This window comes from Syngnathoides biaculeatus, chromosome 6 (genome assembly GCF_019802595.1).
Source record: "Syngnathoides biaculeatus isolate LvHL_M chromosome 6, ASM1980259v1, whole genome shotgun sequence".
Lineage (NCBI taxonomy): Eukaryota > Metazoa > Chordata > Actinopteri > Syngnathiformes > Syngnathidae > Syngnathoides > Syngnathoides biaculeatus.
The window spans coordinates 9,306,225-9,324,061 of record NC_084645.1 but is presented as its reverse complement, the minus strand read 5'-3'; the positions used below and the strand labels follow the sequence as shown (position 1 = coordinate 9,324,061).

General features: G+C 42.9%; 1 protein-coding gene across 4 annotated transcripts in view; it reads left to right on the top strand.

Moving 5' to 3' along the window:
- Nucleotides 1-17,837, top strand: part of kiaa1549la (KIAA1549-like a) — an 82,076-nt gene that overhangs the window by 27,652 nt on the left and 36,587 nt on the right. For 3 of the 4 annotated variants that reach the window (XM_061823086.1, XM_061823088.1, XM_061823089.1), the window contains 4 exons: nt 3,941-4,101; nt 5,865-6,036; nt 9,811-9,971; nt 12,518-12,553. In XM_061823086.1, the coding sequence (XP_061679070.1) occupies nt 3,941-4,101; nt 5,865-6,036; nt 9,811-9,971; nt 12,518-12,553 (530 nt within the window). The remainder of the gene's footprint in view (nt 1-3,940; nt 4,102-5,864; nt 6,037-9,810; nt 9,972-12,517; nt 12,554-17,837) is intronic. The other variant, XM_061823087.1, reaches the window with a different exon arrangement.

Sequence of the window (17,837 nt, the reverse complement as noted above, 5' to 3'; positions counted from 1 at the left end):
ATCCGGCGTAAAAACTATGCCAAACAAATATGAGCGTTCATCTGAGATGTTACACTGTGGCAACCCCTAACGGGACAAGCCGAAAGAAACTTACTTATTGCAATCAGGATTATTAAACACTATTATTCCTCATGTTAGGGATACATTTTTAATTTTATTGCACTACTATTCAAGAAAAAATATGTAACAGTTTTCAGTTCAAAATTGATCTTTTAATGAAAATAAATTTGTGCAATCACAAATTGCAACTTAATGGAAGCAAACGCAGTTTATACACCAAAGGCAATAACATTAAGATTCAACCACCAACTTTTCATCTGATCATCCCATTCGTCAATATAAGTGAATTGTCTGAAAGGAATGGTATGTGTCCGGTTCTCTGCTTGGTTGGTCAGCCCGTGGACTGCCATATTCTGGAAAGAACTCGACAGTAGTGATTTCTCTATTTACTGCAGTCATTATTTTTTTTTTTAATGACTGCTATTTGGCCAGCCAAAAAGTTGAAGTCATCGCAGCCTCTACAACTGTTAATGTGTCTTACTTTGACATGCCACCTCTCCACCAAAGTGATGAGGGGTCTGACTTCAAAATAAGAGCTTCATATATTACCATATTGAACATCAAAGTCCTTTTAGCCTTTTTTTGGGAAGTTGGCATGAAGCCTTAAACAAGCATTCTCCTCCCGGAGGCTGGCTGACTGACTCGGTTGCAGGCACGACTGCACATGAACCAGTTTTCATTATGCGCCAGCAGTGCCTGCATTTTAAATGTAGAAACTCGCCAACGATCTGGCTTATTGAAATGTGGTGGCCAAAATTGTAGTTATGATTAAAGTTATAATAATTGAGCAACGCTATATGAATACATGAAAAACAATGCAGTAAACACTCTCTCTATCTGTTGGAAAGCAAATTAAATTCCAAGCTTCAAATCACCTCAGTCTGGCATGACTTAATGACCCCAGTCTGTCTGATGGCCGTTCAGGCCACAGAAAGTGTGGAGCTTGACTGAGCAGTTCAAAAGGTCGGCTAGGACGCCAAGCACCAGGGCCCCAAAGTGGCGATTCAGGTGGATGTCCACGAGGATGGGTCCAATGGAAAAGCAGAAACCAAACAGCAGGTGACAACTGTGGACAAAGTCCCGCTGAGGCATGGTCAAGAGGTGGCGGCTGCTGACGCTTGTGCTAGTTGAGCACTGCCAAGGTGTGGTCGAGAGGCGGTGGCTGCTGACAATGCTGGTCGAGCACTGCCGTGGCATGGTCGAGAGGCAGCGTGTGCTGGCTGACCACCGCTGAGCCATGGTTCAGAGGTGGCGGGAGCTGGTTGAGCACCGTCGAGGCATGTTTGAGAGGAAGCAGGTGAGGGTCCAGCAACACCGAGGGATGGTTGAAATGTGGCGGCTTCTGGTTAAGCACCGCCGAGGGATGATCGAGAGGCGGCAGGTGCTGGTCAAGCACCGCCGATGGATGGCTGAGAGGCAGCAGGTGCTGGTCGAGCACTGCCAAGGCATGTTCAAGAGGCGGGGGGTGCTGATGGAGCACCACCAAGGGATGGACGAGAGGCGGCGACTTCTGGTCGAGAACTGTCGAGGCATGTTGGAGAGGCAGCGGCTTCTGGTCGACCACCGGTGAAGGATTTTCGAGAGACGGTGGTTATTGTGGTTGCTTGAGCAATGTGAGAGATGGTCGAGAGGTGGCTGCTGCTACTGCTGGTCGAGCACTGCCGAGGCATGGTCGAGATGCAGTGGCTGCTGCTGCTGCTGCTGTTCGAGCACTGCTGAGGCATTGTCGAGAGGAGTGGGAGGCTGGTCAATCACCACTGAGGGATGGGTTGAGACGTGGCAGCTTCTGGACAAGCACTTCCGAGGGATAGTTGAGAGGCAGTGGCTTTGGTCGCGCACCGCTGAGGCATGGTTGAGAGGTGGCGGGTGCTGGTCGAGCACTTCCGAGGGATAGTTGAGAGGCAGTGGCTTTGGTCAAGCACTGGGTCATGGTTGAGAGGCGGGGGTGCTGGTCGAGCACCGCTGAGGCATTTCAAGAGGTGGCAGGTGCTGGTTGAGCACCGCCAATGGATGGTCGAAAGGCAGCGGGTGCTGGCCGAACACCGCCAAGGCATGTTCGACAGGCGGCGAGTGCTGGTTGAGCAACGCCAAGGGATGGACGAGAGGCGGCGGCTTCTGGTTGAGCACCGTCGAGGCATTTTCGAGAGGCGGCGGCTTCTGGTCGAGCACCGCCGAGGGATGGTCAAGAGGTGGCGGGTGTTGGTCAAGCGTGGCTGAAGCATGTTCGAGAGGTGACAGGTTCTGGTCAAGCACCCCCAAGGGATGGTCGAGAGGCAGCGGCTTCTGGTCGAGCACTGCCGAGGCATGGTTAAGGGGCGGCGGGTGGTGGTCGAGCACTGCTGTGGCATGTTTGAGAAGCAGCAGTTTCTGTTCGAGCACCGTTGAGGGATGGTCAAGACACGGTGGTTGCTGTGGCTGCTTGAGCAATGCAGAGGGATGGTCGAGAGGTGGCTGCTGCTATTGCTGGTCGAGCACTCCTGAATGATGGTCGAGATGCAGCGGCTGCTGCTGCTGGTTGTGCACCGCCGAGGTAGGGTCTAGATGCATCGGCTTCTGCTGCTGGTGGTCGAGCACTGCCAAGGGATGGTTGAGAGGCGGCGGCTTCTGGTCCAGCGCCACTGGGAAATGAGCAAGAAGTGGCCGGGGGTCCAGCACCGTCGCGACATGAGCAAGAGGCAGCTGCGGGTCCGGCGCCAACGCGACATGAGCAAGGGCGTCTGTCGGTCAGGACGCTCCACGACATGAGCAAGAGCCTTGTTAGGCGTGGTTACATGAGTGGCAGAGCGGACACGGACACATGAAGGTGAACTTGGAAACATGGGTGATATAGAACCAGTTGATTAACTGGCAGCTTTTGATTGGTGTGGCTTGGGCGGAGTGAAGCTGGAGGCACAAAGCTGAGCTCTAATAGCTATAATTATAACACGTGGGTGGTGCAGGTGACAATGTAGGAGAGGATGTAAAGATAGAGCTGACTTGGATAAGAGACACTTAGTCGGCAGGCTGAGTGTGTTAAGAGGGAGACCGGTGGCGTAACCGGTGATGCTGCGTTTTTACCGCCGGGTCCTGTTGGGGCCAGTTTGTTCTTTCATGAGCAGGCAGCATGGGGTTGGATCCAAATGCAGGACTCTGAGGCAGGGATATAATTTTCTAGGGTAGTTTAATTCAGACAGAGGTCATACATAAGTAAGCAGTCCAAAAACGCAAAGTCCAAAAATCATGAAACGAGTGCCAATAACTCCAAGGAGAAAATTTAGAACATGAACAAAACAAGACTTGACTAAAATGCCACAGAAACACTAACATGGAAAATATACTAACAAGACGCTTGCATACTCACACACAACGATGCAGTCTCAAACACAACAAACTAGCAAATGACAATACAACACACAAGGCTTGTCTGGATGGCCTAATTAGCGTCAATGAGGCCCAGGTAAGGAGCTTCTGCCATCCTGACCACGCCCCAGACAAAAATGGGACGAATTAAAAAAGTGATTTGTCTTCATAATGTTCCCAAACTCACCCCATGTTTTACTTGAATGCTCGCTCAAACTTGACAATGGACACTGCCTTAAGGTCCACTTTTTGAGCAAAAAAGCTATTGATGATTAATTCACAGGTTGGGCAGAGGGAAGGATGGCTTCACATCACATCAAGTCCCAGTGTGAATGAGTTGTGACTTAAGTGTGTCTGTCTGTGCATGAGTGTAACTCTTGTTGGCAATAGTAGAAGATGCACTCAGGAGCAAAATTGAGGCATCTCCAGTAAATTTGAGTTTATTCACTGATGCCTGCTCACCCCCTCTCCTTCCCTTTTTTCTCTTCAGAAGTCTTTATGCCCTAAACCTACACTGTAAACTTGTGCTTTTTCCGCTCAGTGATCCAGGATGTGGACAGGTCTTCTCTGGAGGCCAACTATCAGAGCTTTGCCAGCTTAATGGAGCAGCGGCTGGCCGAGCTCTTCCATCTGGCTGGTCGGCAGGGATCTCAAACTTTGCGATCCAAACGTGCAACAACTGTGGGGAGTTACACTGTGCAGGTCGGCGGTAGGGTTTTTTGTTTTTCCATGTAAATTCCAATATTGACATTGGTGGATATTCTAATTAGCTCTTAAATATTTACATCCAATTTGGTATTTAGCGGTGGCACGGTGGGCTCAGCTGGGAAGCATTGGCCTCACAGTTCTGAAGTACCGGGTTCAATCCTGGACCCACCTGTGTGGAGTTTGCATGTTCACCCCATACCTGTGTGGTTTTTTACATCCCAAAACATGCAACATTAATTGGACACCCTAAATTGTCCCTAGGTGTGATTGTGATTGCGGCTGTTTGTTTCGCTATGCTCTGTGATTCGCTGGCAACCAATTCAGGGTTAGGGTTAGCCTCGTGCCCGTTGACAGCTGGGATAGGCTCCAGCACTCCCCGCGACCCTTGTGTGGATAAGTGGCTAAGAAAATGGATGGATGGTATTTAGCATCATGAACAAATTAGAGATTCTTACTATACTATGCTATACTATATATATATATATATATATATATATATATATATATATATAATATATATATATATATATATATATATATATATATATATATATATATTTCACGGGAGTGCTGGAACCTATCCTAGATGTCAACGGACAGGAGGCAGAGTACACCTTGAACTGGTTGCCAGCCAATCGCAGGGCACACAGAGACAGGCAAGACAAGACAAGACAAGTCACCCACACAATCACACCTAGGGGGAATTTAGAGTCTCCAATTAATGCTGCATGTTTTGGGGATGTGAGAAGAAACTGGGGTTCCTGTAGAAAACCCATGCGGGCATGGGGTGAACATGCAAACTCCACACAAAGAGGTCCGGGATTGAAGCCGGGACCTCAGAACTGTGAGTCCAACGCTTTAAAGCTGATCCACCATGCTGCCTATCCTCACGAAAGTCGTGGGAGTCCTGGAGCCAATCCCAGCTGTCATTGGGCAGGAGGCAGGGTACACCCTAAACTGGTTGCCAGCCAATCACAGGGCACATGGAGACAGACAACAGTCACAATCACAGATAGAGGCAGTTTCGAGACTCCAATTATTCGCATATTTTTGGGGTATAGGAGGAAACTGGAGTGCCTGGAGGAAACCCACACAGGCACGGGGAGAACATGCAAACTCCGCACAGGCGGGTCCGTGATATCCGTTTTCTGAGCTGCTTACCGATCCCTCACGAGGGTTGCGGCTCTCTTTGGGCAGGAGGCAGGGTACACCCTGAACTGGTGCCATCCAATCAATCATTTTAGAGTCTCCAATTAATATGTTATATTTATATACATATATATACATGTATATATACAGCGTCTAGTGAAGTTGTCGAATTGAAACATTTTCTTGTAGCTAAGCAGTATGGTGGCTCGTCTCATTAGAGCATTAGCCCCACCTGTGAAGAGTTTGCATGTTCTCCCCATGCATCTGGGGGATTTTCCAGGCACTCCAGTTCCCTCCCACACACATTAATTGGACACTCTAAATTGCCTATGGGTGTGATTGTGAGTCCGAATGCTTGTTTGTTCACATGTGGCCTGCGATTGGCAGTTCAGGGTTGGGCCTCCTGCCCGTAGATAGAACAGAACAGAAGATGAATGAATGAATGAATCTTGTATCTAATCCAAGCAAGACATTAAACCAAGTCTGAATCAGTTTGGTCAGTCCAATTAAAATAAAGATACATCTTTTGTCAAAATCACCATAGAATAGATTGCAACTGATTATGCATTTAAAAAAAAAAAATCATTCCCTTCTTTGTCTTTTCTCAGATGGTGAGCATGCGACGGCTGCCTGGTCCCAAGAACCCAGCGGAGATGACGTATTACGTACAATGGAATGGCGCACCCATCACTGGAACCACTGCTGCCAAAACACTTAGCAGTCTGGACTCCCAAACCATGGCACTGACTCTGGGTTACTTTGTGCAAGTGCAGGCTGAACGTAAGTTTCTCTTTCATTTATTCATCTGTACTGTGTATTATTTGTGAGGCTTTTCCCATAGGAATTTAATGTAAATTTGTAAAAAAAAGATATATACAGCAGTAATATTTGGGTACCTACAGTATTAGGAAATTAAAGTCAGTTGCCCTGTGTCATTGAAATGTTGTGACAAATAAAGTAGAGATTGAATGAGCTGTATGGTCCCCACTACTTTCAGAATCTGTACCCATCCCGCTTTCAGATATCTTTCCAATTTACCAATTTAACAATTTAAAAATGTTTAACATATTGTACATTGTTGAGAGCAGTCCATGAACGAATGCACCATGAACAGAGGTCGTGCAGACCATCAATCACACAAACAACAGATGAAACAGACAGATGTATGGTGAAAAAATGATGAGAAAATAACCCTGCAAAGTAAATCCTTTTACAGGTTTTCCTGTAGGTTTCCTCACTCTAAAAAGCCCCTAGGTGTGATTGTGGTTGCGGCTGTTTGTCTCGACGTGCCCTGCGATTGCCTAGCAACCAGTTCAGGGTGTACCCATTGACAGCTGGGATGGGGTACACCACTCCCGCGACCCTCATGAGGATAAGCGGCGAATAAAATGGATGGATGGATGGATGGATGTAAAAGCTACTATATATCCCCATGATGAAATGAGCCTACAGGTATGGTCCTACAGAGGGTCAGCATCCATAACTGTAATCATCCACCATACAACCATTTCTTTTCCCCGCCGCAGACAAACCCTCAAGATGGACCCCAGCATAAATACTCTAATACATTAATTCTATTCAAATGTATATGTTCATCAGTACAGTGACAGGGGTAGAGGATGCTGGAAGGTAGAAAAAAAACATATACTGTACATTAATATACATGAAGATAATGATGGAGAGGGGGGAAGGGGAGGTCAGTGTTGGTGCTGCAGTAATCGCTATGAGCACATAGCTAAGGAATGATTACGGACAAACTTGATCTTTCCCTATCTTTATGTACTACCAAAGTGTGTCTCAAATGCAGAGATGGTTGAGCTCAAGGGCAGACATTTAACTACATGTAGAAGATGGATTCTGCAGTAGATGAGCTTGATAATGGGAACTCAATACTTGACAATAGAGATTCTGGGAACCACAATTAAATCTGAACACAATGTTCTAATCAGATGAGACATTGAGAGCTTCTTGTTGTTACAGAATTTGTTTTATGTTTTGTACAATGACAAATATGACAAATGAGAACCTTGAATCAATGGTGTTTGACCAGTCATAGCATCACAGTAGTCGTTCTTAAACTGGGTTCGAGAGAACAAAACACACATCATGTTTGTGCATGCATACATCTGGAACTGCACTTTACACCGCATTTAGCAGGGCGTGGTGAGATGTCGCCGAACCAATTCATTGTGTATGTTCTGTGAAGGCATGAAGGCAGAACGCCATGCCGTGTTGCGAGGTTTGGTGGGCTTTTTCGAGAGCGGCATCACCGTGGCATTAGACCAGCATTTGTTATCAGGACATTTTATGCTAAATTCGGGATTAATTATTTTTCTGTTTTTAAAATTGTGAAACTCTGTTTCTATTATGATTGGCACTCATAGCGAGGATAAGCGGCCCTGAAATAGGACGGATGGATGTTTCATCATTATGCAAATGCTCAAACTGCAGTGCTTGTTTATTTACAAATGTTACCAGCTAACTATACATTTAAATTTACTGAGACTGGGTTTGTTGAGTGAAAATGCAAATGAGCCAAATGTTTTGAATTTGTGTTGAGGCAGATTTGTGTTGTTTAAACTCTGAGAATGTTCATTCTGAAGCATCTGCAAGGCCCTTCATGATCCCTTACACCAATTTTCTTCTACTCGTTTTCTAAGAATATCTAATTAATTAAATGGAACGTTACCAAAAATCTGCACTTCTCTTTTGTCCCCGTGTCCGCAAGCCTCCCACCCCCAAGAACAAGATTTGACTTTGTTACTTAGTCAAATAGATAAGCTGTCTAACTCGTGCTCTGCTAAGGTTTGCACCACATTTTCCCTGCTCCGTTCTGTTTTTCGGTCAGTCCCCTAAAATCATTTTCTTTCCGACTGTATTTCAGTCAACACCAGAATGATTCAAAAGTAAAAATAAGCAGAAGTATTTTAAACTGCCCTGTTGCACAGCAAAACTGTTCCGCACAAAAGCCATACAGAGCCACCATTATGCATGGCCATGCAGCTGAGCAGGAAGAGCTTTACAAAAAGAACACAAGAACAACAAAAAAAAACCCTTCTCTTCCTGAGGAGTCAGGCTGCAAAATTATGTGAAAGTCTTGGGTATTATCCCAGTTTCACTACCAGAGTAGCTTGTTCAGGAGGGCATTTAGTTGGCATGAGGTCTGTGTGTGTGTGTGTGTGTGTGTGGGGGGGGGGGGGGGGGGGAGGGGTTAGAGATTATAACGCTCAGAAACACACAGTTGTTTTTTGTCACGCAACATTAAAACAGGTATCATAAATGTGGCCACACACACCCGTCACAATTATTCAACATTCTAAAAATAAATGTTTGATGCAGGCACTGGGGAAATTTAACACATGGGTTAGATTTCCAAGAGTTGAGTTGGTTTACTGGGCATGCTTCTAGATGAGATGGGCTCACTTTTGGGTCATGCCAAGTCCCTCAAATGCTACCTGAATCAAAATGGGAGATGGAGTATTGTGTGCCTTTGGTCTGAAAACTTGTTTCTCAAAGTAGAATGAATTCACGCATGGACTACTGCTGTGTAGACACCAAATATTGGGATTACTTTGAAAGCAGTGATATGGACCCATGGTACGTACTTGGACAGGAAGTGACCTGGTATATGCAAGAGAATATCATATGGTTTTGATTGTCTGTTATCTTTATTTCTCTGGCTGAAGATAGCTGGGATAGGCTCCAGCACTTCCTGACCCTTGTGAGGATAAGGTGCTCAGATAATGGATGGATTGATGGCTGAAATCAATCCATTCAGACTTTGAGTAAGTTGTATTTTAAGTCTGACAATAAAAAGCTACACTTCAGGGTCAGGTGGCAGGGCACAACTTATTTGTGGGGGCTCTGAAGTCATTTAGGTGGGTGCAACGTGTGGGTGCCCCTTCATGATCCCAACGCTGCCTCATTCATTTTTTAAACACAGTCCCAAAAAACTCATGTATTTGGACACTTTTGAAGGCCTTTGGCAAAAAGCAGGTTAATACTTTTCCCACATTCCTTTCTTGGAGTGTTAATAATTAGATATATACATTTAAAGAACATACAAACACTTGGGCTATTTACACACATACACCATGACAGTGGCGCCTCTCCCGGCTGATTTTGGGTGAGAAGTGCACATACTGTACCTTTGGGCCATTTCCAATTAAGATGACGTGGATGTTTTTGGACTGTGATATAGTACCTGAAGCAATTACAAAAAAAAAACCACAGCAAACTTGAGACATCCTAACTGAGATTTTAATACAGACCCCTCTGGCTTTGAGGCAGACGTGTGCCACAGTGCTGTCAGAATGTGGAAATGTAAGTGCTAATTAGTAGCATGGATTCATAATCACAAATAGTTCAATTAACACTTCTATGCAGAAAGCACAGGGCAAGGGGTTGGAGCTCTTGTCTGTCACTAGTTGGAAGGCTAATGTAATTCCTGGATGCTGGCCTTCCTGTGTTTGAGGCTCGTTGGTGCTGTTTTTCCTGTTTGGCGATCTAATTTCAAAATATCTGCACTAATGGTGGGTTCCCATTTGTGTGCAGCTGTGGTGAAGATGCCACAGAGCAACTTGTGGATCATGGCTATCCTCACACCTGTGTTCTTGCTAATGGTGGTCATCGGCATGGTGGTCTTCATTCTGTATAAGAGGAACAGGGTCATTTTCAAAGGAGGTGCTTTCAGGACCTTCAAAAGCCGCTCCAAGGTAAGACAGCCTCATCTTAATATCTGTTGTTTCCAAATCTCTCCCTTTTATTTTTTCTAAAAATAATGAAGCCACTCTGGGGGTGGTTGATAGCACTCACCATTTTATTTTATTTTTTTTACCACCACCACTACAACATGCTCCAGTAGCCAATTCATAAAATAATTGCATAACCTCGATGTGTGACACATCGCACGAAGAAGTGATTGTGTTTAGTTGTCCCTTCAGGACAGGAAAATTGAATCCCATCTGTGTGGGTCTTGGCTCATTTATTTTTCTCACTAGCCTTTGGTCAATACTAATCATGCATGTAGTAAAGACTAATGAGCAGAGAGGAGAGGAGCAAGGATCACTGCACTGGAAGGGAACCTTTAGGTTACATTTGCCCTTTAGAATTAGAGCGTTCAACGAAATCTATTTGAGGTCAAATAAAAATCCATTATTTTCAATGTGCCACGTGCGTTATGCAGAGTTTACTTAGTGATTTGACTTAGCCATAATGTTTTTTTTTTTTCGAGACAGAGGACAATGCATGCCCCTCTCACCTTCACATCACAATTTAATGTAGAACACATTTTAAACAAAAACGTCATCTTTATGACTATTAACTAAACTTTATTATTCAAAAATTCCCCTTAGACAGCTAATGGATGAAATGTAATGTCATTAAAGTATGAAACTTAAGGCTGTGTGTTGTTTCTAATAAAAGTGCATTTTTTTTAGCTTTGGCTTTTAGCTGTAGCCTACCACAGTACGGTAAATATTGTCACCACCTTTTATGGGAAGATTTTTTTTTCACTCCAAAGAAAATCTAAAATTATCTGGATCTACCAACAAAAACAACCTGCCCAAAATATGGGATTGGGCTGAAATAAGGGAATGAAATAGAATATGATTTTCATTTAAGTAACCCTGCGGTTCAAGTCATCAAGACACGTTAATTCCTAATATCAACTTTTTGTGTGTATTTTGGTAACGGGAAATTATTTTTGCCAAATCCTAAATCCCAAATTCTATTGAATTTTGAATTGCAATATTTCAGTTATCGTTGCTTACTTGAAGGTCTGTAATATACTTTGTGGAAAACACAAAAAGGGTGAAGAATCACAGCATTTTTTACATCCTCTTTAAGAATTTGTGCTAGTTCACGGTGACTCTGACATAATTGTGCTTCTTTTGATGACGGTGGGTGTGTTATGTAAATTTTCCATACTGATCCCTCACAATCCAGTAAGTAATTTAGAATGGCTTGCTGTGGACACATTTTTTGTGAAAAGGAGCTCGCAAAATATTTACTTGCTTGTTTAATTTGAAACTTGATGGGTGGGTAAGCACTCCAGAGACCTGTTAAAGCGGAAATCCAGTGCTTTGCATGAACAATATACCCAATAGGTAATGTAATATGTACTCTATTTTGACAATGTGATGTTAAATCCTCTCTCATATAATAGTGTTTTGAGAAGATTTTTATCGACAATTACGAATTTTCAGGGGCGCTGCCATTTTCCCGAGTCACATGACTTACGTGCACGGACGTGACGTGCAAGGTACCGCCCCAAAGGCTCGATTACCTTGTGCCCAGCGAAATAGCAGTATCGGTTGATCGGGAAAACGGAGGAATACTTCCATACAGATTTGAACCTGTGGCTGTAAATAATGTTGAATATTCGGATGGTTCTTCGGGCAAATGACGCCGGAGTCTGACTTCTCGGAGGCCTATGCACGGGATGTAAGTGTGCAAACAAAGGCCCCTGGAGCTCCGGGCCAGTAGATGGTTCTCCACCGGCGCTCGCTCATCAGACTCCGCATTGTTCACGTCCGGCGGAGGCTTTTAGCCGAGCTTCGGGGTCTGAACTGCAGCAAACGGCCACCACCAGATGCCGAAACTCGGCTAACGGACCACCACCGGAGCTCGCTCGTCAGACTCCGTGTCATTCCCATCCGAAGAACCATCTGTGTCTACCGAAGTATTCCTCCGTCTTCCTGATCAACCGATACTGGTATTTCTTCATCAGATGGGGATAAATACAATAAATCAGCACTGGGCACAATGTAATTGAGCCTGTGGTGCGGCACCTTACACATCACGTCCACGCACGTAAGTTATGTGACTCGTGAAAATGGCAGCGCCCCTGAAAATTCGTAATTGTCGATAAAAATCTTCTCAAAACACTATTAAATGACAGAGGATTTAACATCACATTGTCAAAATAGAGCATACATTACATGACCTATTGGGTACATTGTTCATGCAAAGCACTTGAGTTCCCCTTTAACTATTTGTAATAAGTACATTTTCCATAACAAGTCCCCCATCACCAGACTGAGCTAACGGCAAGATATAATATGTCACCATATTCTCAGATAAAGTATTTGGATGACAACGTGCAAGTGTAGCTGCAATAACAAAAAAAAGAAAAAAAAAACTTGATTGAGTCAAGATTTTCCTTCATTCCTTTCTCCTAAGCTTGTATTTTCAGTTTCATTCTGCCCTCAATTGTATGAATCCCTTCCTGACTTTTTCCATTTAACTCTTTCCTGTTCAGACCTCATATCGGCGGGAAGGCAGTTACCACCACCAGGTACTGTCTGAGATACGGGAGTAGTTGAAGATTGTACGACTGAGTAAATGTTTTGATCACTTGATGAGTATGTCGCTGTGGTGTGCTGCTTTTGCTACTGCTAGAAGAAGTCATGCATGTGGTTGCTCTTCAAAGCATGGACATAACTTGATCCATTCCTCTTAAAAAGCCATAACAGATCCCAGAGAAACGAGACCAATGTCAAGAGGTCAAAACGGAATGCGACCGTGATTGTAATAGGGGTGTAAAATTGCCAGTGTGTTCCTTAAGGTTAAGAAATTATGGGGTTAGAGTCATCTGTCTGGGTTCAACTCTGCATCTGGAGAAGTAGCCTAATAGGTTTAGTTCTGACCGCCGGCAGCCATTTTGGATCGACGCTCATAAACATGAACAACAGAAGAGAAGCTTAATAGCCATGCACTAAAGGTCCGTTTAAAAAAGATACAAATTTTGGTCACCAGCCTATGCTGATTGGCGCCTATTTGTCATTTCCCTCCGCCCTTCCCTATTTTGTCGTTTTATTCTTGGCTTCAGCTAATGTGCTCATTTCAAATATTTTTGCTTCAAGATTCCTTTAATCGTGCCATATAAATTTAGCAGCCCTGAAAGGAATGGTAGTTTGATGAAGTTACTGATAAAAGATAGGCTTCCAAAATCCCAGGTGAAGAGGTTATCTCTCGATTTATTCCTCTTTTAGCAGTGCATGCCAGCATAATTTCGGGATGTTTCAATATTTCTTACCCTTGTCACTCAAATAACAAAGTGAAAAATGTGAGACAGGACTGACAGATTATGTACAATGATCATTTTTTTTTTAGGACACAGCAACATTTAGAGTTCATAGCTGACACTATTAGACTTAGCACACCAAAGTCAGTGCACCTTTATTTTAAAGTATTCCCAATTGTTAATAAACTCGAACGGATTCTAAAAATTTTGAAAATTCTGTGCACGGGCTCTACTCAACGTCATTGCACAGTTATTGTTGCCCTCTTACATTCTCGACCAGGAGCTCGCATACGCAAACAAGATAAATATTTCACACAGAGATTTGGTACAGGAAGAGCTTGTGGCAAATTAAAATTAAACAGCGATGGTTGATTAAAAATTCAGATTATTTGCACAAGTAATAATGTTTTCGTAGAACAATTTCAATGTATGAAATCATCACTTCCTTCATAACTGGAATTAGGCAGGGACTATCAATATTTTTCAATGGCATAACAACAGCTATTTTGGAGACAAATCAATGCATTTATAATATTTGCCTCAGCTATTCCCATCAGATCCCTGCTGCTTTTCTGAGCCTCAGGACCCACTAATACATTAAAACTTGACATTTTTCATAGGCCTTTTATTGTGGGCAGTCGAAGGCACATTTAAGCCATAATAATTTCTCAAGAATTTTCATATATCACACTTTTCGGGTGCCTGGATTATTTTGACAAAGGAGTACCACCCGTTTTTAAAAGTATAAATGGGGAATTTCATTTAATTTGATTAATGATGGGAAGGACATGGCTCATTTGATTTCTTTTTTTGAACCAGTGAATTTTACTGTTATGACTCCGAGAATTATTGGCAATTGTTGTCGATCAAAAGTTCATATAGAAAAAAAATGAAGAAAAATTATACAGTAAAGAAAATAAGTATTTGAACACCCTGCTACATTGCAAGTTCTCCCACTTAGAAATCAAGGAGGGGTCTGGAATTTTCATCATAGGTGCATGTCCAATGTTAGAGAGATAATCTAAAAAGAAAAATCCAGAAATCACAATGTATGATTTTTTTATTTATTTGTGTGATACACCTGCAAATAAATATTTTAACACCTATCAGCTAGAATTCTGATCCTCAAAGACCTGTTAGTCCACCTTTAAAAGTCCTTCTCCATGTAATATCCTGAATCAGATACACCTGTGTGAGTTCGTTAGCTGCATAAAGACACCTGTCCACCCCATACAATCAGTAAGACTCAAACTTGTAACATGGCCAAGACCAAAGAGCTGTCCAAAGAGACAAAATTGTACAACTCCACAAGGTCTCAATTATCCTTGCAAAGGCGAGGAATCAGCCCAGAACTACACAAGATGACTACACAAGAGGACTTGGTCAATGACCTGAAAAGAACTGGGACCACCGTTTCCAAGGTGAATATTTGTAATACACGTTATAGACGTTATGGTTTGAAATCATGCATGGCGTGGAAGGTTCCCCTGCTTAAACCAGCACGTCAAGGCCGGTCTTGACCCGTCCGTCCGACTGCACTGGATTAAGAAGGGGGTGACTACGGCCATGTCTTGTGAGAATTTGGGGAACACCCTCTTTCCCTCAGTCAGAGCATTGAAGATGGGTCGTGGCTGGGTCTTTCAACATGACAATGACTCAAAGCACACACCCAGGAAAACCAAGGACTGTATCCATAAGCAGCATATCAAGGTTCTGGCGTGGCCTAGCCAGTCTCCAGACCTAAACCTAATGGAAAATCTTTGGAGGGAGCTTAAACTCTCTGTTTCTCAGTGACAGCCCAGAAACCTGTCTGATCTGGAGAAGATCTGTGTGGAGGAGTGTGCCAAAATCCCTCCTGCAGTGTGTGCAAACCTGGTGAAGAACTACAGGAAAGATTTGACCTCTGTAATTCGAAACAAAGCCTACTGTACCAAATACTAACATTGGTTTTCTCAGGTGTTCAAATACTTATTTGCAGCTGTATCGCACAAATAAATAGTTAAAAAAATGATACATTGTTATTTCTGGATTTTTTTCTCTCACAGTGGACACGCACCTTTGATGAAAATTCCAGACCCCTCCATTATTTCTAAGTGGGAGAACTTGCAATGTAGCAGGGTGTTCAAATACTTATTTTCTTTACTGTATAATTTTTCTTTAGTTTTTTTCTATATGAACTTTTGATCGACAACAATTGCCAATAATTCTCGGAGTCATAGTAAAATTCACTGGTTCAAAAAAGAAATCAAATGACCCATGACCTTCCCATCATTAATCAAATTATATGAAATTCCCCATTTATACTTTTAAAAACGGTGTTCAAATACGTATTTTCTTCACTGTATATATATATATATATTTTTTTTTTTTTTTTCAATATTGAATGCCAAAATGTCTTTTTTTGTGGCGGCCTGGTGGCGCAGCTGTAAACTGTTGGCCTCACAATTCTGAGGTCCTGGGTTCGATCCCGGCCCCGCCTGTGTGGAATTTGCATGTTCTCTTGGTGCCTGTGTGGGTTTTCTTTGGGAACTCGAGTTTCCTCCCACATCCCGCCCCCCAAAAAACATGCAACATTAATTGGAGACTCTAAAGTCCCCCTAGGTGTGATTGGGAGTGTGACTGTTGTCTGTCTCCATGTGCCCTATGATTGGGTGGCAACCATTTCAGGGTTTACCCTGCTTTTTGCTCGTTGACAGCTGGGATAGGCTCCAGCAGTTCTGAGGATAAGTGACTAAGAAAATGGATGGATGTCTTTATTGTTAGGTGTCTGAAATTAATTTTCATGATTTGGTGCATATTTTCTGAAGATGCAAATTTAATTTCTAGGTTTATTGGATTGTTTTTTTTCTTATTGCTTAATATGCCTTTTCCATGGAAACTAACACAAATGCATCTTAGTGTGTTCCTTTTTTGGGGTTATTTTTCAAATGGTCCAACTTTGTCACTCAAGCTGTTTTTATCGTAATACCACTGAATGCCTCATGTTATAATCCATCATAGAAAGCTATGCATTGAGAGCTACAATGACATGATCAGTAAGCCATTTTGCTATTTCACAAGTGCACACACCAAAATAAATGTCATTTTTGAGATACAAACAGAATACGTAAGGATTTGTGAACGTTTCATAAGTATTGCATATCTTTGCTGTTATTACCATTGTATAAATTCAAGAGTTTAATGAGTACTTAGGATCATTGATGCACTTGTAATGGTAGACTTTGGAGAGCAACACATATTTTGTGCAACTGAAATAGTTTTTTGAAGCTGTTTGTCTTTACCGTTGTAAAAAGAAATGTATTTAAATGGTCAATAAGGAGTGACTTTACTATTAATGCCTAAAATTAGTAATGAGCTTTTTGAAATGGGACTTTAAGTCTCACTGTTCCAGCATGGGAGACATTTATTTATATAAAACAAAGGTGGCATAAAAATAAATCTACAAAATTACATAAAGACAATTTCCAAGTGTCTTTGCCATCACTGATCAAATGATGTGAAAATGACCCATGTTTTCCCGTGGGTACCGACCTCCGCCTGTCCTTAGACCAACCCCGTAAGCCTTACTCCTTTGATGCTCTTACCTGCTTTGATCGATCTCCTGTGTACCGACTCCTGCCTGCCCGTTGACCTGCTCTCTACGTCCGACGTCCTGACTACCGTTGCTGCACCTGACTGCCTGCCCGATCCCTGACCGTGGAACAATAAAAATTTTTCCCGAATTACCACTGCGTCTCCCGTGTACTCCTGCATTTCGGTCCTACCTCCGTTCCGATGGGTCGTGACAGTTACAAGATGTTGAGCATTTTGTCATTTGATGCAGTAATTTTTCACAAAAAGAGCACCAGACCACATCTTTCGTGCTTTGCAGCTTTGTGGTGCGGTTCAGCCGTCAGCCTTGCTCGTGTTGAACCTAAATCAATATGGCTGCTTGGGGAGTATCTCATCTGCTGCACCTCATCTAGCTGCTGTCCGAGTTAAAATTAGACTGTTGAGAAGTGCCTGTTTGATGCACATAAGGAATGCAAGACAATTTAACGCAGTAGTGCTGAGTCTGCCTCACAACAGTTACACATCAAACAATATATGATGTGGCCACAGTTGCTAATGTTCAGTGCTTAAGAGGTTATTGGTTCTGAAAAGAAGTATGTTATACTATTTTGCCATACCAGGTTCATGTTTTTCTTTATTCCCATATCTTATTAGTGGAACCAATAAGGTCAACCATAATCTGTTCTGAGAGGCTGGTTGACCTCCAATTTATTCTGCATTAGAACACTGTACATCAGAAATGAGAGGTATAATTCAGAAATGTTAATAGTAAAATGTATTTTTTTAAAAAGCACCGTGAAGCCCTCGGTTGGCACCGAAATAAATTTAAACTGACGAGACTGGCATGTTCCCACATGGGGTTAACTTGAGGTTCTCTGCGCCCTTCCTTACCTTGGAGTTGTTATTGCCTGTTGATCATTACTCTTCTGAGGGTGTCTGAAATCTAATTTTTGCTATGGCCATCCTACGCAATTTTTTTTGTTGTTGTTGCAGATTTGAACAA